The following is a 22,158-nucleotide window of genomic DNA, read 5'->3' on the forward strand; positions in this document are numbered from 1 at the left end:
GATGTAAAGAGGATCGATACCAGGATTTACGATGATGCTTGAACCAATAGTATAACTGCTTTCTATCACAAGGGCTGCCTCTTGAACACAAGGATGTGTGTCTGTCTGTCTGTCTGTCGCATCTACAAGCCTTCTTGGAGGAGACTGGCCTTACCCCCTCACCAATACCACCAGACTGCATTCATAGCAGCTGTGGTGCTGGACTTCACATCATTCCTTTGACAGTAGCTGTGTGACCAGTTGACCTTTGAGAGCTTCAATTTTCTCAGCTGTAAAATGGGGATAATTTTATCTTTAGTGACACACAAGGCACAAGGCTCTTGTAAGACGCAAGTGAGTTATGGACTCAAAGGGAAAACATCCTTGCTTGATTTCCAAAGCAGCTTTCTTACCCAAAGGTGCCTTTTGACACTTCTCGAAAAATCAAGATGTGTTTTGCCAGTTTTAAAGAACTATGTAGGTGTTATTACTGTTATTATTTTCATCCTATCCCTTTTTCTTCCTCCTTTTTCAAAGAAGAGTCCAAAATTCATTTCCATCTTTCATAAAGTGTATTGGGCAAAGATCACAAGGACTACCAGGTCTCATAACTGAATGGGACTACAAGATCCAATGAAAATGTCAGCTTTTTCTTTTTCTGTTGTCAAAAGTAGAGCTAGAGTTTAAATAGTACAAATATGAAAGGGCATGTGTCACTTATTAAATTATTAGGTTTTTTGCTTTGATTGGAAATAGTTTGACATTTTCAGAAACCATTTCTTTCTCGCCCACTTTTCTTGGCTCATATGGGTTGTCTTTTCCACATGCTTGTCCTTGACATTAAACACAAAAGACGGAACTGACCTCAATCAAGCCCATCTCCAGCTGTGAGCTCCCTGGTCGGTATCCTCTTATGGTTTACTATTCACCACCTTCCAAGTTCGGGACAGAAGGAAATGATTGAGAAAAGTTGGCTTTGGGGCCCTCCTGACTTGCATGAATTTGTTCCTTCCATGCTAATTCACCATTAATTAGTTTTTCATTCATCGGTGCCAAGTTATTTCTCAGGGTTTATTCTAAGTCAGAAGCCTCACATTGGCCAGCTTTTCAAAAGGGAGCATTTGTTCATTTTATCATTACATCTGAAGCCCCCATGCTGGTCAAAAAGCCCATCAGAATGCCAGGAAGCAGGCCTAGAGCCAGCTCAGCCATTGCCTTTTGGTGTGACCTTGGACACAAACACCTCTCCTGAGGTGCTTTGCTAATCTAAATCCCACCCACAAAAACTGTTTTCTAAGTAGGAATGATAAATCCAAAAGAGCTGCTTTAGAAAGACCAATTTGGAAAGCAATGATATTTTCCCCTCAGGTCAGCTGGCCTTTGCTAACTGATTAAGGCAGGAGGAAAGTCCAAATTCTCCTGCTCTGATTCCTTGGTGGGGGGGGGGGGCACAGAAGAGGGGGGAAGGAAAGGGAGAAGCTTGTTCTTTGGGCAGCTGCTTCTTTTCGATCCAAGACAGATAGCAGATTAGAAACAAGTCTATCCTCCCCCCAATTTTGTCTTACTGGTTAAAAAGACACTTTAATTAGAGTGGATGCCTGCTGTCCTTCAATTCTTCTGTTTTACTTTGGCTCCAAATCCCTTATTCAATGTGTGGTTTCCAATAGGCAGCATTTCCAGACCATTTGTCATACCCACTTGTAGCAACTATATCTTCCTGAAAATTAGCTGTTGGCTGTAGAGGAATAGTTTGAAATATATTGTGTGTATATACATACTTACATATATATATATGTATATATGTATATATATATATATATACATACATACATATATAAACACACACATGCTATCTACTTTCGTTGAATATGTCTGGGGACTGGGGCACGGCACACACTAGGTACTCATATTGCACAATACAAAATAGCTTTCAAAATAAACTGTCCCTCTTAGATGAACTCAGGTCTTTGAAGTTATTAGACACTAAGAGTCAACATTGCTTACCCATCATAGAGCCAGGTCACTGGTTGCCATATGCTATCATAGCAAATCCGCTCCCTAATGTTGGCTGCCAGATGTGTGTTAACAATGATTGGTGTGTGTTCTGAACATGATTGAGCAGGAGGAAGCTGTCCAGGGCACTTGCTGATTGTGGATTGCCATCTCTTGAAGATGAATAAACAATCTTCTCGAACGCCTCAGCCTCAGAAATAAAGCAGTAGCTTCTGTCAACCAAGCGATTTTTGCCATGGGGCAGGAACGGGCATTTCCATTGATTACCCTGGCATATCTCCCAGCTTGTTTTTCTGTCCCCTCAGTCATCTCCTGAGAGAAATATGGACTGTGGCCCTCATTCATAAGTTTGAAAAATGGTGCCTTCTCTAAAATCAGCATAAAGCTCCACCCACTGGCTTCTGAGGGAAATTTTCATTTCAAACTTCTTTATAAACTTCCCAAGTTCTAAGTAGAGAAGTAGGAGGGTTTGGCCAAGTGCTTAGCCGTGCCTTAGTGTCCAACTGACTTAATTTTTTCATAATGGGAGGGAGAAGTTGGAGGAGTAAACGCACAGTGCCCTGCTCCCAGACTCCAACAGGCCTGAGCCTGTGAGCTTTCTTTGCTGATTCCGTGATGCCCAAAGCATAGCAGAAATTTGGCCTTTCCCATAAATATCGTGTGCTAAGTTTCAGGATCACTTGCTTCTGTTTTCAAAATGAGCATTGATGGTGGAATAAAATGGAAAGGGGGCACTGGTAATTGATCAAGAGTTCCAGGAACATAAACACAATATTTCTAAAGCAGCCTCTTGCAGAAGAACTGGTGTTAAATCATCGTTGCTAGATCGCCTGCCCCACTGTTGTATAATGGAAGGTTAAACAGATTCTCCAAACAACAAAAACAACCTTCAAAATGATCTATTTTTTCCAATGCAATACAAAAGGGGCTTGCCCATTTCTGCTCGGATTGCTCCAGCTTTAAACAGGAATGGTAATTTCAGTACATCGGCACTTCAGCTCCTTGCATGAAAGCAAGACCGAAATTGTTGAGATGTAATCAGAAAGCACATTGCCTTATGTTTTATTTCCTTTAATCATTCTTCTTCTTTGATGGAGTGCTGGGCTGTCTAATGGAAAGGGGGAGTTTTAGAATTGCAGACTTAAAGGAATGCTTTAGCATAGCCATCTTTAGTTTTTCAAATTGCCAGGAGTCTAGTAATAACATGTCATTTTGAAGGTAATTGTTAAGTATACCATTATACTGATACACACATCCACACGCACACTCGTATGAGAGCTACCTGAGAAAATAGATGTTAATACCCCATCTGTGGTTTCTAAGCCAATAATTGGAAAGATTTTTGAATGCCGTGCCCTACAGTGTATTGCTGAAATACTTGACATGCTTCACAGCGGTTTCTACATTTATGGTCTCATTGGTGGGAGGGTCACTTATTAATGATGGGAAGAGTTCCTTTCAATGCCACTGTTGTCTGGTCAGCCCTGTTTCCACACACTGCAGCCTGGCTCATCCTCATTGGAGTACACAGTCAATTTTCAAAGTAAATGTTGTCCTGGGAGCATGGAGCACTGCTCTATTCATCTTCCTTAATTAAATATTCCAAATTCTAAGAAATGACTATACTACCAAGTCACACTCATTAACAAAGTGAAGAAAAAAGTTCCACCTCAAGCACAAGCTGCCTTCAAAAAAGAAGCCTCAAGGAGGGAGGGGGAAGGGAAAGAGTGGGATCTGAAGTCTAAGAGATGAGGGATGAATGGGATTTCAGTTTCCTGGAAGGCAGCTTCCGACTCTGTTCCATAATGTTGATGTCACATTGTTGTGCATGTTTTATTCTCTTATTTATTTGGGCTGGCAATATTACTGTCTCTGAGAAATCGATACTTTCTATTGTGGGACTCTGGAGTCGAGAGTCACGTGCTGGGAAAATTGAGGGAAGCATTTCTCAGAGTACTTAGAGAGAGTAATACTAGTGGGCCAGTAAAGTGAGTGGGGCTGGGGGAGAGTGGTAGATACGACCGCTCAGAAGTTAAGTGCTCCCTCAATTCCTGGCAGTCACTCTGGTCTAATATACTTGAATGTGTTTCCACATCCTGGACATTTCACCTTCACCTGCTCCAGAGTTCTTGATATCTTTGGAACTGGAGACCTTAGGAAGGAGAAGAGCCCTCAAAAGTGGTAACCAATATTTTGGTAAATATCATCAGTATCCCTGACAGTGAATCGCAAGATACAGAATATGCATGGCGGGCCCTGTCTACATTGTGGAAAGGCAGACAGGATGCCCTGGTGATATATAGATGGATAGATAGATTTTTGCAGCAACAGTGGCAAGGCCCTTTCCTGATATTTTGCTAGGATGGTCATTCGAGTGAGTTTTCTGCCTCTGCTCAAGTTGTGTAAAGAAGGAAGGTAGCCCAGTGTGTTAGGTATCAGGAGAAAACCAGTTAGAGAGGAAAAATTAGCCTCAGATAATCTCTACATAGCAATATTTAACCAGTATTATATGACAATGCACAGATAAACAATAGGTGAAAGCATGCTCTGCCATGTGACCAGTAAGGAGCTTCCAAAAAGAACAGACTAAAGCATGTCACCAGGGAAATGGAGGAATGAAAAAGAATATGTCCAGGTTATGTGGTGAAGATGAGGGATGACAAGTGGACAGCCTAAGTGTTCCACTAGTACTCTTGTGATATTAGAAGAAAGAGAGGAAGACCTCCAACATATTAAATGGGTTCCCTGTGGTGAACCTATGGGACAGCATGGGCAAAAGTCACACAGGATAGGCAGGTAAGGATGGGTTGAGCTCTATTGGAAGGACCATCTGAATTGATGAGATCATAGATCAGTTTGAGGAACGTGCAGTATAAAATGGATGGGGAAATCATCATTAGTTGGCTGTGATGTGTCCAGCTATACTTTTTTCAGCCTAACTAGAAATAGCCTTAAAATAGAGGGGCATAATTTACAGCTACAGAAATATCTTACTTGAGGCAGGAGGGGCACCAAAATAAACCGAAGCATGAGAGACTGTAAATTAGTTTGCCTCACACATACTGCCAAGCAGTAATAAGATGAGACTAGAACTCAGATCTCATAGGCCATCCCCAAGACTTTTCTCTAGCTCAGATTATGTCGAAGAGAACAGAAAGTCGCCAGGGCTACAGCATGATAGAGGATCTAATCCCCCTCCCTTTTTGTTGTTCTGTCTAGGAATTGTGCATAAAGGGAATGGAGAAAACATGTTCATTTCCCAGCAGCCTCCAGTCATCGCAACCATCATGGGAAATGGGCACCAGAGAAGTGTTGCCTGCACCAGTTGCAATGGCCTAGCCCACAACAATAAACTTTTTGCTCCAGTTGCCTTAGCATCTGGCCCTGATGGCAGTGTTTATATTGGGGACTTCAATTTTGTAAGGAGAATATTTCCATCAGGAAATTCCATCAGTATTTTGGAATTAAGGTAAGTTATCCCAGATTTCTTTGCTTTGGCCTATGGATAAGTGTGTTAGCAGATATAAGGTAACTCAGACTGAGTTTTAGTGTATTATTATGGAATTCATGGCCCATCCCATGCAATTTACCCTTTATTCAGCAGCAACTGCTTTCTAAACAGGTGCATTAGTAGTGAGTCAGCAGCCATACCAAAAAAGACAAAAGAAGAGCTGCATACGTGTGTTACCTAATCCAAATTTGAGGATACAGACTGCTACCAATTGGACACTCCAATAAAAGATAGATTCTGCCACGCCTTCTCTCTGGCTTTAAGTTTTCTGCTAATTGCACTGCCATAAGTTCCAACAGCTGGGATGCAGCATCATGAAGAAGGCCATAGTGCAGAGATAGAAGTTCCTGTCACTTATGTACAGGAGAAAAAAACACATCCCCATGGACAGTGCCATTTCCAATAGGTTTCCCTCCTCCACGAACTTGCTTTGAACTTTCCAGCATTTTGAATGGAGGGGAGACAAGGTGATGTCTGTTGCTTCCATTCCCACATGTCCACTCTGAGGATTACAATTAATTGAGTCAGCAAAGATGGAGGAAATAAAGGGGGAAAAATTAATTAATGTGGGAGAATGGATGCCTCATCTACTAGCTGACCTCTCCAGTTTTTCAGACTGCTCTCATGACCTTAATATGCTGTAGTTCCCCAGAGTTAAGGGAGAGAGATCCTTCCACACAGATGATCATTCCCTATACAGTTATAGGTCCTTGGGAATTTGGACAGGAACCTAATGATTCAGGTATGCAAGAATAACAACTGGGGGGGGGAAGGGTTATGAAGTCTGTCCATGGCCTAAATAGATGACATGACTTCCCCCAACTAGTGTCCAAACTTTAAAGCAAGGGACACTGAACAGATTTAACATGTAGGAATGTCTTGTTTCTCTGAAGTGAATAAGCAGGCAAGTATACGGAACTAAGAACTATTCCCATTACATAGAGTAGGCAGGATACTGGGAAAATACGTATTGGAATGAAGCCCTAGGTAAAGTTGCAGGACAAGAATATACTATCTGACACATTCACCTCCTCCCCATGGGTGTCTTTATGTATATAATATTTCAATATATTTTAAGAGAATTTGTACCTGTTAAACATCTCCCAGCCCACAAATCAGTAGATAAATAATTAGCATGATACAGTTAAAATCAGAGTCAGGAAACCTGGCTTCAAATCTCACCTCTGATGCTTACTACCTCTATGACATTGGGCAAGCTGCTTCACCTTCTGGAGCTCAGTTTCCTCATCCTTAAAACGAGGTGATGAGACTAGCCAACCTCTGAGGTCCCTTCCAGCTCCTGTGATCCCATGCTGGCTCTGCAGGACACAAATGTGTGCCTCATTTAGGATTGGGGTGAGGATACTGTTTGCACAGTCCTGGTGGCAGCTTTCTCTGATGCTTTGGACAACTGAATAGAATAGTTCTAATGTATCCCAGAAGCTTCTGGTACCATCTAATGGACTGCCTCATAAAATGGTGGCTGCCCCATATCTCACCTCCAATGAGGAAGGAATTATCTGGCCTTCCTATGTTTTCCTACCGCACAGCCTGAGGAATAATGACAAGAAATTAGGCCTGGAACAAGGAAAGTATGAAGTCAGTCAACATTTACTGAGCAACTAGTGATAACAGAGGGCACTGTAAAAGGTCATTCAAAGCACTGAACAAGCTTTGGCTTATTTTCAGTTACCACTCAACTACTTGTCTATGCTTATGTACACATACAGACACATGTACACACACACACACACACACACACACACACACACACACACACGCACATATACCCTTAAGTACGTTAGGAATATTTTTTGTATATATAATTTTCCTGATTGTTATGTTTGCTTTGGCACCTGTCCATCCACTTTCTCCCAACCTGAGTTATTCCTTCTTGCTTGGCTGAGGAAATCTTCCAGTCTCAAGACCCCATCCCTTTGTTCACATTAATTCACTCCAATTTTAATAAATTTCTTAATTATATTACAAATGTTACCATAAGAAAGAAAGTTGTTAAATCCCTCTGCTAATAAGAAATAGGCTACAGAGATAAGTTCAAGCTCAGGACAGATCAAGTAAGTCCAAGAAAAGCAACAGTTTGCAAAATGCTGTTTCTTCCACTTCTGGAAAGCCCTGGCCCCTGCAAGAGCAGTGGGGGCATAGGAAGAGGCTTTCCCAGCAGTGGGACAGTAGCTCACCTGCTTTGTAGCTGCCCTGCTTTGGGCAACAACCTGTGCTTGTGTTGGCGTGGATGCCGCCTCAGCTGGCACAGACATTAAGTTCTCTATGGCTTCATCAAATGTCCTCAAGAATTGCTCTGAAGGAAAAATTGAGCACCTTCTAGCCAGTGTAGTGATGAATCTCTGACTTAGCTAGGTTGTCTTTCAGATGACTGGCATACTCAAAGCCTTTATATGGCTATGTAGGATCTTCCAAAGCTTCTGCCCAGCTGACATAACCTTTAAGAATGTAGGATCAGGTCACCTCCAGACCACGGTGAGGCTGGAGGAGGGCTTTAGTGGTGGTTAGGCAAACTTCTTTTCAGAAAAACTTACAGGCAGATCAACGTGATTCTATTCCCAGATTTAGAAATAAATTGGGTCTGAAAACAGTTGGCCTTCTTCCTGAAACCCTTAGGAGACCTAGGTTTTGGTAGTAGGATGCCAAATATCAGGATGAAGACTGAAAGAAAAATTTTGTAAATATGAGAATTACTAAGCAAATATTGGATATCAAATCACCATGGTTTTTTCTGTTTCTAGGTTTTTGTCAAGATGTTTGGCATTTTACTCTCATACCTCTCTGATCCTATTCAGACTCTCATAAGGGAATGAATTTTCAAATTAAAAGGAGTAGAACTCTGTAGAGAAGCTTATTTAAAACAAAAATTAGGAAGAGTTTTCTCAGGCAAACACTTCTCCTCATTTAAAGGTTACATTTAGAAGTTGCCTATTCTTGCCCTTTGTCTTCTAACCCCTTGGTCTCCCTTCTTTACCTCAATCTTGTTCCCCCTAACCCTTGTTTGTAGCCTCACTGGGGCCTACGGTTCCTTCTCTGCTCCCACTTCACCTGTGCTCTGGCCTCACTTTCCCCTCTTCACCGTCTTGATACTACAGGTGACCATGTCCCCTTTGAATTCCTCACTCCCTCATCCCTCTGCCAAACCAAACCTCAGGCGGTGCCTACACCTGCTTTCTCTGTTCTATACTCACATGCTGCCCAACAGGCCAGGTGAATGGCCTGAAGATCCTCCATGTAAATGAAGCCCCCGTACCTAACTGTGGCCACACTGAGCTTTTCTAGGCTCCTTTGCATAATCCAGTCCATCTTTTCCATTTCCCAGTGGAGTACGTACCCAGAAGGATGCCAGGTCCATACCAGCCCTGGAACCCCCTGCTTCTTTAGTCTGTTTTGTTCATGCCTGGTTGTGCCTATAGAACTAGGGGACCAAAAGGACTGACCTTTGGTGGGTCATCTCTGCCTCTGTAACATAGCTGAAGACTCCAGCCTTCCATCTTTTACCCAGTAGGCAGCTCTACTCACCTGGCCTCAGGGAAATCAGCATATCGGAGTCACAAGGCACACTCCCACATCCTTGAATCCAGAGACTTTTGACAGAATATCTCTGGCTGGGCAGGTGAATATTGGCCTTCATTTGACTTGCTCAGTAATACTGACTTTTTTCTCGCCCTTTTCTTTTGGCTGGCTGCTCCTGGATCATCTGTACCCATTAGAAACAGAGATACCAGACACAGGTGAGTAAATCCTGGTTGCCGCTTAGATGCCAGTTTTTCAGAATGTTCTAACAGATAGTTTTTCCTTTTTAAATAAATTGACAGAAATACTGTGAAATTTGATGTCGTAACCCCGGTAAGTAAAGAGGGCTCTACTAAGTGAAGCTTTGTTGGAGGAACTTCGAGAAAGTTTGGCATCAGAAAATACAGAGGAGAAAATGAAACCTTGAAAATGAGTACATCACATGAAAGCAGGGTCGTCTTTACAGGTCCTGGAGCTCTAGCCATAGGTGATCCCACCTTCTGGAAGTAAAAATGGACTTGGTACTTTCCAAGCTTTGGGCAGGGATAGATACAGTATAACGAATGACCTAGTGGGTAGTTTAAGAGAAGCATAGTGGAGGTTTCATCTGCTTCAGTGCAATGCTGGGGCTTTGGGCATGGTTCCCACTCCTTAGGGGTATTTAAGCTAAGTCTGGATGACTTTTTCTCGGGTCCATTGTAGTAGGGATTCCATTCCCATATGGGTGAGACTAGCTGGCCACTAAGGTACTGTCTCACTCTCAGACTTTGGGATTCTCTGATATTTTTTGCTCCACAAAGGTGTAATGGGCAAATGTGGAATGCCATAGACCTACGATTAGTCTCAATAATCATTACTTGTGATCGGTGTGTTTGTGCATTGCACATGTCAAAACCCTCCTAAACTAGCAGCAATCACAAAAGAAAACATGGAATTTGTTCACTCCTGAGTGCAAATTTTTCACCACATGGCATTGAGAATGTTTTTTTTTTCATTCGGGTTACATTTGTGCAATGCCACTGCCTGAAAGCCAGATTGTTTCCTTGGTTGTCAGGTTGCTTGCTAGAAAAATGTTACACGACACTAATTATAAGCATTAATTGCCCGTTTAATAAGCTGTGTGATTGAAACTAGCATGAATGAAGTATTCTTTGCTAGATTCCTGGGCCTGGACCGAACGTATATCTAACATTCAGGTGCCCTCAAATCTAACAGCGAGGTTAGAGAAAGGCTCTTCCACACTCTCCAGTTATTACAAAGGCTGAAGGCCACTGTGTCTGGTGCCCAGTGTGTTTTCTGGATGTCTTTTCTATGGACGTTGGCCCATTCTCCAAAGGTCAGTCCCATCCCCAAGCTCCCAGGCCCACATGAGAATCAGCATACAGCCTCTTTGCGGAACTACATCAACTCTGAATTTGCTAATTTTGATTTCGTAGAGTCCATCAGTGGCCAAGAAAATGGCATCCATGAGGTTTTACTTTGGCATTCAGGGCTATTTCATTGTCTCAGTGCCAATTTGGAGAACCTCCCCAGTGGAAATTGTACACACAAACTTTCTTCAGCTGACTCTTCATCTTGGCCTAGCCTCTGACGCGTTAGCAACCCTGGCACACACACTCCTTTACCACCTACTTGTCATTGGGTGCCCTCAACTGAGGTTTGGGGAGAATGATCATTCAAACTTCCCTCACAGGCATGGTAGGGATATTTAATAATGGATGAAGGTAATACATTCCAAAGTGCTTTTGTGCAAGTACCATTTCCCTTGGAGAAAGGGCCTATAGAATCTTCCTAAACAAAGCATGATTCATTTAACTCTGTTGAAACTTGTACAAAGTCATTATCAAAGCAATGAAGGCTACTTTCAGGTGGGGTCACAGCCTCTTCATCATCCTGGAAGGATGTTAGTAGACCGGAGGTTTGGGAAGAGGAAACATCAACTAAATGTAAAGTTTTGCATACCCCTCACCAAGCCATCTTTGCTTTCACAATGTGATATTTGCTGTGACTGCCAAGCCAATTTAGGGACCTACTGGGAGCCTTTCCACTTTCATCACAATACCTCTTCTGCTGGTCCCAGAGCTGGAAGCTGCCCCTGGATTCAGCACCAATTTGCCCAGCAGTTTTCTTCCAGCCCTGAATCTACAAGCCTCCTATCTCCACATTATTATCCATGAATATATATTTGGGGGACAGGCAGCAAGGAAGACATCAAATGATAGTAGGATATTCTAGTTCATAGAAAGGGATGCCAAGGCATGCTTAATTGCATGTTTGGCTCTTGCCCCTCTCTTTTCTTTGAGTAAGTAGATGAGACCTAAATGAATATACCATCTTTCTTAGTCTGGCTTGCTTTCTAGTGAACTGGAAAAAGGTGATTTAATAGGAGTGTGCAATCTCTTTTAATCTCTTCCCTACTAGGGGTAAAAAATAAACAAACAAACAAAGAAAAACCACCCCAAGTGTGGAACCTACTAATGGTAACTCTGGCTCATCCTCTTGGTACAAGATGGATGTTCAGAGAGTCAAGAATTGTTCTGTTTTTGACCAAGATCAGAGGGGCTGGGGGCCGGGGCCGGGCAGGGAAAGGGAGGAGAGGCACAGGACAGATGACTTCATAAAGCTTTGCTTTGCTTCTCCTTAGCACAAGTCCTGCTCACAAGTACTATCTAGCTGTGGACCCAGTATCTGAAGCCCTTTACCTATCAGACACAAATACGAGAAGAGTCTACAGGTTGAGATCTCTTGGAGAAACCAAAGATCTGGCGAAAAATTTTGACATAGTGGCGGGAACAGGCGATCAGTGCCTTCCCTTTGACCAGAGTCACTGTGGAGATGGAGGGAGAGCATCAGAAGCTTCACTCAACAGCCCCAGAGGTGAGAAAGTAGCCAATTAGATTTCATGAAAGCACAAGAATGATCACTCTGGATCAGACCTCCGGTCTGTCCCATCTGTGCCTCTGACATTGAGAAAAGCTATGGTGGGCCTTTATTTCTGCCTCAGTGAATGAATGAATAAAAAGCATTTATTAAGCACTTACTAGGTGTCAAGCACTATACTAAGCCCTTAGAATACAGATACAAGTAAGGAAGTCCTTGCCGTCAAGGTACTTACATTCTAACGGGAGAAACCACACACAGATGGAGCAAGGTGGCTAAGGAGGAGCACTTTGGTCTGTACAGTTGTAAGCTTGGTGAGCCAGGTCATACCCTATCCAGAGTTAATTCAGTTATGGTTGTGGTTCCAGAACTGGTGGTGTGTGGTGGGGAGGGGGAGAAAGGTAAGCCCAAGGCACTCATCAAGTCTATGAAGGAGATGACTAGGAAGTTGGGAACCAAGTGTCTCCGGTGGCTGGGACTTTGCTGAAAGAGCATTTGGGAGAGGCAGTCACTACTCAGAGAAACGGGTCCTCTAGGCCAAGGGTATTAACCATTTTTGTGTGTCCTTAGATCCTTTTGGCAGTTTGGGGAAGCTTGTAGACCCCTTCTCAGAATGTTTTTAACTGCATAAAATAGCATGCAAAAGATAAGGAAATTGATTGTATTGTAATACAGTTACCAAAACATTAAGAAACAAGTTGATGGCCCCTACTAGGTTCAGCACCTCTGAGACTGGTTTCTGGTGTGGGTGGCAATGTAGTCGTGTTGGGACATGGGAGGCTGTGGAGAAGATGGCCAGACAATAGGTAATAAAATGAGGAGGATAAGAATATTCCCTTCAGCATCCATAACTTACCTCACTATCATGGAATAGATCTGTCATCAGTGTGTTTACCTAAATCCTTCTCGAAACTATTTATAATCTATATCGTACCACCTCAGAGATAAGTTCTAAAAGTTGGCTCCCTGCTATGTACAGTAGGACTTTGCTTTTTTCATATTTGAAATTGACCTCTCTGAAGCTTCAGAGGGAATCCCCTTATTCTTAAGTGCAGGATTTTGTGGCCAAGTCAGGGTTCTCCATCTCCTTCCCTTTTGTAATCATAGATTTCAGTCACATCCTCTCTTAACCTTTGTCTTTCTCATCTGAAGAGTCCTTTTTATTCCACCCTCATAGCATCTTCCCTCTCCCCTTCATTATTGAAGTGTTCTCCTCTGGACCTCGTCTTGCTTATCTTTTGAACACATTAAAAAAATATAATTGACTCTAGCCGGCCTTATGAAGATCCTGAGTAGCAGCATGTTATAGAGGATAGAGGCCTGGCCTTCAACATTGGAAGACCTGGCTTCAAGTCACGCCTCTGAAATATACTAACTGGGAGACCTCAGGCAAACCTTTTAATCCCTCATTGCCCCCAGCAGACTCTCTGAGACTTAGAGTTTCCACCCTAGGAACTTCCCCACATGATGAAATCACAGCTCCACCCCTTCCAAAATCCAGCTCTTATTTATATCGAATGTCAGATGTTCCCTTTCTCACCATTTGACATTTGCAATGTCAGAATGAAATCCCATTTCCTTTCAGAATTTAAATCTTGCACTTTTCCTTAAGGCCCACGTTTTCCATTAAGCTCAATCCAATGGCTTTTCCCTTCTTGAATTTCTTTCCCAGCTGCAGTGCCTGCCCTCCCACGGAAAGTTAGATAGAAAGTTAGATAGTATGTTCCCTATTATTATCTGGTTGTTTCATCTCCCCAGCTAGATTGTAAACTCCTTGGGGGCAGAAGCTGTGACTGATGAGGAGGGAAATATGAGGGTGGTGATAGGCCCTTTATAGCCATTAGCTGATGTAAGCCTCACTACCACCCTGAGAGAAAGGTCATGGCACCATCGAGTTGGAAGGAACCTTAGAAATCACCTATCTTGGCACCATCTAGGTGGCACAGTGGATGGAGCACTGGGCCTGGACTCAGAAAGACCTAAGTTTAAACCCTGCCTCAGATACTTATTAGCTCTGTGACCCTGGACAAGCCACTTAACCTCTATCTGCCTCGGTTTCCTCAACTGGGAACAATTATAATACCTGCCTCCCAGGGTTGTTGTGAGGATAAAATGAGATGATGTGTGTAAAGCACTTTGCAAACCTTCAAGCCTTATGTAAATGCTAGTTTTTATTGTTATTATGGTCACCTAGCCTCATGCTGTCAAGAGTAAGCTGAGATCAAGAAAGGGATAGTTCCTTACTCAGAGTCATTCAGGTAGGGGGAGGCATGGCTGGGCTGGCCCCAGGTCTCCCGACTGAAGCTGCCACTGAGCTCCGTTGGCTGCCTCTTTGTACCCCACAGCATGGTACAGAGCCCCTCACACAAGGGGGCACAGCAAGGTCACTAGAGTCTATTTTTCAGTGTGATCTTTTCGTAAGTTTAATGGGGATAAGTTTTTTCCCCCTCTAAGGAGATGCATGGCCCAGCAAATGGTGGCACGTTGTGAAATTTAAATTTTGAAACGTAACACTTTTCTTGCATTGCCACTTGGAGGCAGGGCATCATCTTTATCCTCACTGCCTTTCCAGGGACCTGCTCAGGCCAGGGCCCCTGATGTAAACAGGCCTGGCTCCCCTGCCTGACTCTAAAGATGCTCTGGAGAGTAAGCAGACCCCCGTTGGGCTTGACATCATTGAAGCACTTCCCCTTCCCTTCTCCCATGGAGATTAGACAAAGTTCAGCTTCTCTATAAAAATTAGAAAGCTGGGGGAGTCTCAGCTTTGGGACACTGGGAACAGCTATGAGAGTTCTGATGGTCAGGATTTACCTGAGCTGGCAAGGCCTTAGTAATGAGAGTTTCTCCTTCTATTAAAGTGGATATTAAACAGAGTTGTACCTCATGGCATAGGGAGGCATGTGTTTCTCATCATCTATTTTTTTGCCACTTAATATACTTCATAAAATTCAAAAATTGGTGGGGGCTGAATCACCCAGGTAAGACGAGGAACTGTTCCCTTCTGAAAGGTCTCTAGGCCCCACAACCTCTCTTGATTATCCATTCCAGGATTTTAGTCCCTGAGAGTAAGGACATTTTCCCCAAGAATCACAGAATCTTTGAGTTGGCAGGGACCTCAGTGAGCATCCATCTGGTCCGACTGATTACACCAAGAAATATCCACCTTCACATACCCAATGAGTGGTCATCTCTTCTATGCTCAAAGCTCCTCAAGGAAAAAGAATCCCTCCACTTTTCTGGTCCAACCTGTAAGCTGTCCTCCTCTATGGTAGCTTTATGATGTCCAGGTTCCCTTGGTCTCTTATCAGTTCTTTGTTCTACTTTAAGAGCCACAATGGTAAAGATATGGAGAGCCAAACCATGTCTACATAGCAGCAAACACTTGGTTGGGAACTCATTACTACCTTTGCTATAGAACTCTCTGTTAAGTGCTGCAGTTGACCACTTCTGGGTTGGGAGATAAGGATGGGATTCCAGGGTGGCCAGCGCAGGAAGAAGATCACAGCACATAAGGGGTTTTGTTTGCTGCTGAGGGGAGAAGGAGGTATGCCGCTGGAGGAGTCTGCCACCAGTGCTGGTGATGGAGTGCTTGGGTGCCTATGCTTGGACCCCAGTTCCAAAATCACATCTCCCCCTAGCCTCAAAACACTGTCTCAGGCAGTTTCTCTCCAGCCCAAGGGTGGCATGCCCTTGCAAAACAGAACAGTATGCCCTAGCAAAACACTTATCTCTCTTCCTGATACAGTAGCCAGCTGCACCCATAGAATTTATTAGTTTGAACTGGCTGCGTACTGGCCGAACTGGCTGTGTACTGGCTCATAGAGATATTTACTACTCACTGAACTATCATATGTGTCCAGACTCCTCATTATGTGTATCTTAGACTTAGATATACGTATACTCCCTTACGTTTATCTTGTCTAACTAGACATTGATGGGAGCAGCCTGGATATTTCCCAGTAAGCCCTGTTAGTTGACTTAGTGACATTTCAGGCCTAAAGCCAGACCTCCCTGTGGCCCCACTTTGGGCTATTTCCCAGTGAATTCTGGGTAAGATACCTGCACAGTAGATACAAAATACATGTTCCTTTAAGAACTGACCACTCCTTAACCACTCCCTAATCCTGCCCTAAATCACCTAGTTAGCATATTTGGCATGTTTTACTATAGTTAACCTATATAAACTTTAACTGTACCCCTATAAGGTTGCAGGTTCCCTAAGAACTCTTGCCCACTGAAAATTATAACAATAAATCTTTGCCATCTTGACTTAAAGAATGCTTGAGACTCCAGATGGCCCCTCCCTGGGAACTCCAGTCTTGGGATTCCTGTATCTCTCCTAGCCCTCATCACTGGGAGGAAGGGCACTCTATGACAATGCTGCTGGCATCTGCTAAATCACAGGTGTCAAACATTCGGTGCAGAGTGCAGCCTGAACCAGATTTTAAAACATAATTGGGAAAAAACTGAACAGAGTAAATCAAAGTATTATAAAACATAGATAACATTCCATTTTAAAATAAAGTCCTTATGTAGCCTGCAGGGACCCTTATGTACTAGATTAATGTTTCTATTTGAGTTTGACACTGTTGCTCTAACTTCCATACCTTAGGGCAAAGCTCCAGCCAACTGACCCTAATTTGAGATCTGCTCAGGCCCTTAGTTCCTCAACTCAGTTTTCTTATCTGTAGAATGAGGGATCTGGACCAGAAGATTGCTAAGGTCCCTTCAAACTCTACTTCAGTGATCATATGACCACTTTTTACCTCCTTCATCTTGTATTCGCAGAGTCGCTGGGGTTTTTAACCAGATGTAAAACTTTACCTTTATTAACACTATCAACAAGTGTTTATTGAGCTCTTACTATGTGCCAGGTACTGTGCTAAGTGCTAGAGATACGAAGAGAAGTGAAAGTTGTTTGGTTTTTTTTTAGTAGGCAAACACTTCCACTTCCTGGGTCTTACAGCTGTTCTTCCATTCTCTGTGATCTTTTCAAACAACATTGACAGTTGCTCAGCAGTCACATTTGCCAGTTACTTCAGGATCTTAGGATTCTTCTGGGCCTGGTGACTTGAACTCACCTTGAGTATAAATGCCCTGCTGATCATTTTTGTTCTCTCCATTCTAGTCAAAGAAGAAAAAAGAAGCAATTTAAGCCTTGATTAGCTCTGCTTTCTGTGTAATCCATTGTCATCAGCCCATCCACCCTAGGCAGCATACCTTTCCTTTCTTGACCCACACCTTTTCCGTTTTGAGTTAGTCTCTGCTTTCCTTTCCAGCCTCGGCTCATTCTGTGCTTTAATGGTATGGATGCTCTTCTTTTAATCGCCCTTCATGCCCAGGATGGCACCAAACTTTTATCTTCAACTCCTTCCCTTCCACCCTCAGCCCCCTGACCTTGCTTCCATCTTCTGTGCATGTCTTCCTTCTACATTCATATCATCCCTTTGGATGATGCCTTCTTTTCCTCCTTCAGAAGAAGGGATTCTTTTTGTATCTTCAGAATTTCATTTTTGAGACCTTCCCACTCTTCCTAGTTTAGCTCTCCCTTCAAACCCATAGCCCCAAGTTCCTATCTTTTCTCTGAACCCTTTGAAATCTTCTCTCCCAATATCTAGACTGTACCCAACTTGCATCTTCTCTATAGAAAATGAAGTGATTACTTTCTTCCCCCACCCAAGTTCCCATCACTTCCACCTCAGGAACCAGTTTTCCCTTGTTAATGAAGAGCTCCAAAGGAGAAGTTCTCTTCATCATCCCCTCTACCTTTTTTTTTTGCAAGGCAGTCGGGGTTAAGTGACTTGCCCCAGGTCACACTGCTAGTAAGTGTCAAATGTCTGAGGCCAGATTTGAACTCAGGTCTTCCTGACTCCAAGGCTGGTACTCTATCCACTGTACCACCTAGCTGCCCCTCCCTCTCTACCTTTTGAAGGGTGAAATTATTAAGACACAAAATTATAAGCTTCCTTAAAGTGGGCACAGAAAGAACTCTAGCAGATCTCTCAATAATTGAGATCCCAAGGTCACAGGTTTGGAGTCCTGACTCTTAATCCAAAATGCTCTTTCCACTACAAAAGAGCCCTGAGTGATTTGACTGAAAGTGACAGTAGTAGAAAATTCTTGACCTCTCTCAGAGTTAGCCAAGAGTTCAGCATCAACACATGTCTATCAAGCAAATGTTATACATGTAAGAAGACGTGGTTCCTGCCCCCCCATGATATACTTGGACAGAAAAGATGGGAAATGAGACTGAATGCAAATCAGTATATAATAGTTTGATCAAGATCGGTATGGAACTACAGAGGGAATTCAAAGGATCACATTCCCCCTTTGTACTTTATCACCTCACATGAATTTGTCTCATTTTTATGAAGATGATTCCTTGATCCAGCTTTAGTCTCTCTCCTAAACTGCAGTCCTTATGGTTCTTAGATTATCTCTTCTTGATCTGTTTCCCAGCTCAGTTGTTTTCGATTTAATATTCCTGAAATTTTCTTCAGGTTTTTTCCCAGTCTTTTGATTTTCATATTTCTTGCTGTTTCATCAAGTTGTCGATTTCTGTTTGACCCATTCTCATTTTCAGAGAGTTCAGTCTTGGGTAAAGTTTATCTCTATGTGTTCAAAGGGAAGAATTTTCTTTGCCATTTGCTCCTCCTGAGATATTCCGTTTGTAACTCATCTCATTTCTTCCAGGTATTCTTGTAGTCCTTGTGGACAGAACATTCTTTTCTCTGAGGCTCTACCTGGGTTTATGGAGTTACTTTCATCTTCTGGGAACATTTTGTTTGTTTAATATTTTATTTTCCCCCAATTACATGTAAAAACAACTCTCAACATTCATGTTTAAAATTGAGTTCCAAATTCTCTCCCTCCCTCCCCAACCCCCCATTGAGAAGGCAAGCACTTTGATGCAGGTTATACATGTGTAATAATGCAAAACATATTTCCATATGAGTCCTGTTGTAAAAGAAAACATAGACTAAAATAAAAACCCAAAGAAAAATCAAGTAAAAAGCATGCTTTGAGCTGTATTCAGACTTCATCAGTTCTTTTTCTGGGGATGGACACCACTTTTCATGATAAGTCTATCAGAGTCGTCTTTGATCATTGTATTGCTGAGAATAGCTAAGTCATTCACACTTGATCATCTTACAGTATTGCTATTACTGTGTATGATGTTCTTCTTCATCAGTTCACATAATTCTCTCCAGGGTTTTCTTAGAGCATCTAGCTCATTATTTCTTACATCACAATATTATTTCATCACAATCATATACAACTTATTCAGCCACTTCCCAATTGATGGGCATCCCCTCAATTTCCAATTCTTTGCCACCAGAAAAGAGCTGCTATAAATATTTGAGCATAGTTCCAAATTGCTCTAAATAATGGTTGAATCAGTTCACAACTCCACCAACAGTGCATTAGTGTCTGTTTTCTTCTGGGAACATTTTGAACTAAATATTCCACAGGTACCTCTAAATCAACATGTCCAAAGTAGAAGTACTTCAACTCTCCTTTCTTCCAAACTTGTCTTGCTCTTCTGAAATCACCACCATCTGTCCACTTACTCAGGTTCACAGCCTTAGAATCGCAATCCTTGACTGTCCACTCTCACTCTCCCCACATATCCAATAAGTTGCTAGAACTTGTCATTTCGACCTCCTTAACATCTCCGACATCTGCATGTACCCTCCTCCCTATCCAATAGCCACCAGCCTAGCTGAAGCCCTCATCACCTCTTTTTTGGACTCTTGAAATAGCCTCCAATCTGACCTCCTTGCCTCAAGTCTCTCCCCCAAATCCATCCTCCACACATCCTCTACAGTGACTTGCCTAAAGAGCAAGTCAAACCATATACTTCTCCTGTCTAATAAACTCCAGGGGCTTCCTTATTGCCTTGATAATCAAATTTTACCTCCTCTCTTTGGCATTTAAATCCTCATTCGGCTTGTCCAAACACGTTGACCTATTACTCCCTTACACACCATCCAGCCCAGCCAGACTGGCCTTCCTACTGCTCTTCCTACATGACACTTCTATTTCCACACTTCTGTACTTTGGCTGACCCCATGCCTGGAATATACACCCTGCTCTCCTTCCAGGCTTAACTCAAGTGCTGGCATATTCCTGAGGACTTTCCCAATCCCCATTGCTGCTAGTGCCTTCCTCTCTCAGAATCATTTTATATCTGTATTTTATCTACCTGGATACATTACATGCACTCTCCCCTGTAAGCTCCTTGAGGGCAAGGATTGTTCACTTTTGTCGTCATTGTATCTCTAGTGGCTGCTACAGTCCATGGTGCTTAGTAGGTACTTTTGAAATGTTTGTGGGTTAAGACTGCTTGGAGCTGGAATGGTGATCATCTAGTCCATCCTTTTAATTTTACAAAGGAGAGTGAAGCCCAGAGTGGTACAGGGATTTGCCCAAAATGACCATCTTGGAAGTGACAGTGGGTAAAAATCCAAGAGGAATGAGATTAAGCAAGAATGGCTCATGGAGGCACCTCAGTCTTCTTCTATGGAAGGAGGCACAGGATCTGAACTTTTAGAGATGCGTGGGTCTCCATATGCCAATGTGCATGCCAAGTGGTTGAGCTGTGGTCATCATCCCACCTGCCATCATGAAGTCAGGCCTCACTTCTAGCCATAAATCAGTGAACGAGCTTCTCGTGCTGTGGACCATTTGTAGAAGCTTCCACAGCAGAAGGAAAAAACATGCAAGAAGTCATTAAAATGCTGAGTACAGATGGATGGGAAAGTATCACTACTTGCTAATTGCTTCTTTGAGGTCTACTGCAAATTCCTTTACTGTATGCTTGTTGCTTTACAATTCCCAGACACGTGGGCTCTTCAGTGAGCTCTCCTTCTTCTTCCTTGGAGCCCTACAAATGCTTAATGGATTACTTTAAGGGGAGGCTTGATTTTTTGCTTTCACCTGATAGCTAATAAAGAAAAACTATAGATCAGTAGGAAATGGAAATGTACATCTAGGGAGTACCCTTTCTAGATTAGGAACAAGAGGTGGTTATAGGCCTTTAACAATCAGCATATTGCAGTTATGGACAGGCTCTCCAACCCAACCCTAATTATGCAAGGTAAGTCAAACAAATGCTAATCTGAAAGACAACTAATTTACCTTCAGAATCAATTCTAAAAATAGGATGAATAAAATTTGCTTTTGAGATCATTTCTCCTAAGTTGGAAATAAATTACTGAATGGGATTTAAAAAAACAGCCAACAATAGATGCCAGGTCATAAGATTCTCTTTGAGAAAGGAAGAGACGGGTGGTAAAAACTGAGTTTAGGGAGCCTGGGTTTTCTTTTCCAATTGACTATTGGTGATGCCAGTCACTGTTTCTTTGTATGACATCATGCAAGTCACTGTAGCTTCTCGTGGTTTCATTTAACCGTGATTGAAGGTATGTTTAATGTCATTGGCTTCCAAGAGAACACATTCCACAATCAATCAATAAGGATTTCTTCAGCATCCCATGTGTCACCAGGCTCTGTGCTAGGTACTGATCATACAGAGACGAAAATTAAATAATTCCAGGCCTCAAGATTACATTATAACAAGGGAAATAATATATACAAAGTAATTTGGAGTGGGGTGGCCCGAGGGGCATGGTCTCCTCCATGAGGCCTTTCCTGATCCTTCCAATACATGCAATGAGCTTTCTTTCCACTGCTTAGAGTCATAGGTTCATGGATCTAGGATCAGGAGGGACCACAGAGGCCATCTAGTCCAATGCCTTCATTTTATAGATGAGTAAACTGAGACCTAGGGAGGTAAGTGAGTTGCCTAAGGTCTCACAAGGTAATAAGTCCTACCTACCTTACCTACTATTCTAAGCAGTGGAAATGAGGAGGGAGTGCTTTCCAGACATGAGAGGACAAATATGAAAGAGAATCCTGGGGGAAGAAAAGTAAAAAAGCCAGTTTGTCTGAATTACAGAGTGGGTCAAGGAGAATAATTTATTAATAAGCTTAGAAAGATAGTTTGAAGCCAGGTAGAGGAACTTCTAATTGATCCTAGAAGTAATAGGGAGCCACTGGACTTTACAGAACACAGGGATGACGTGTGCTTTAGGAAAATCACTTTGGCAGCTATGTGGAGGATGGATTGGAGTGGGGAGAGATTTGAGGCTGAAAAACTAATCAGAACATTCCTGCAGTAGTCTAGGCGAAAGGTTATGACCCAGGTGCTGGTTGTGAAAATGGAGAGAAGGGAA

General features: G+C 42.7%; 1 protein-coding gene across 5 annotated transcripts in view; it reads left to right on the plus strand.

The window, feature by feature from the left end:
* TENM1 (teneurin transmembrane protein 1) overlaps positions 1–22,158 on the plus strand; it is a 448,583-nt gene that overhangs the window by 358,338 nt on the left and 68,087 nt on the right. For 4 of the 5 annotated variants that reach the window (XM_036739968.1, XM_036739969.1, XM_036739970.1 and 1 more), the window contains 3 exons: positions 5,212–5,461; positions 9,238–9,258; positions 11,685–11,917. In XM_036739968.1, coding sequence (XP_036595863.1) covers positions 5,212–5,461; positions 9,238–9,258; positions 11,685–11,917 — 504 coding nt within the window. The remainder of the gene's footprint in view (positions 1–5,211; positions 5,462–9,237; positions 9,259–11,684; positions 11,918–22,158) is intronic. The other variant, XM_036739972.1, reaches the window with a different exon arrangement.

Source organism: Trichosurus vulpecula, chromosome X (genome assembly GCF_011100635.1).
Source record: "Trichosurus vulpecula isolate mTriVul1 chromosome X, mTriVul1.pri, whole genome shotgun sequence".
NCBI lineage: Eukaryota > Metazoa > Chordata > Mammalia > Diprotodontia > Phalangeridae > Trichosurus > Trichosurus vulpecula.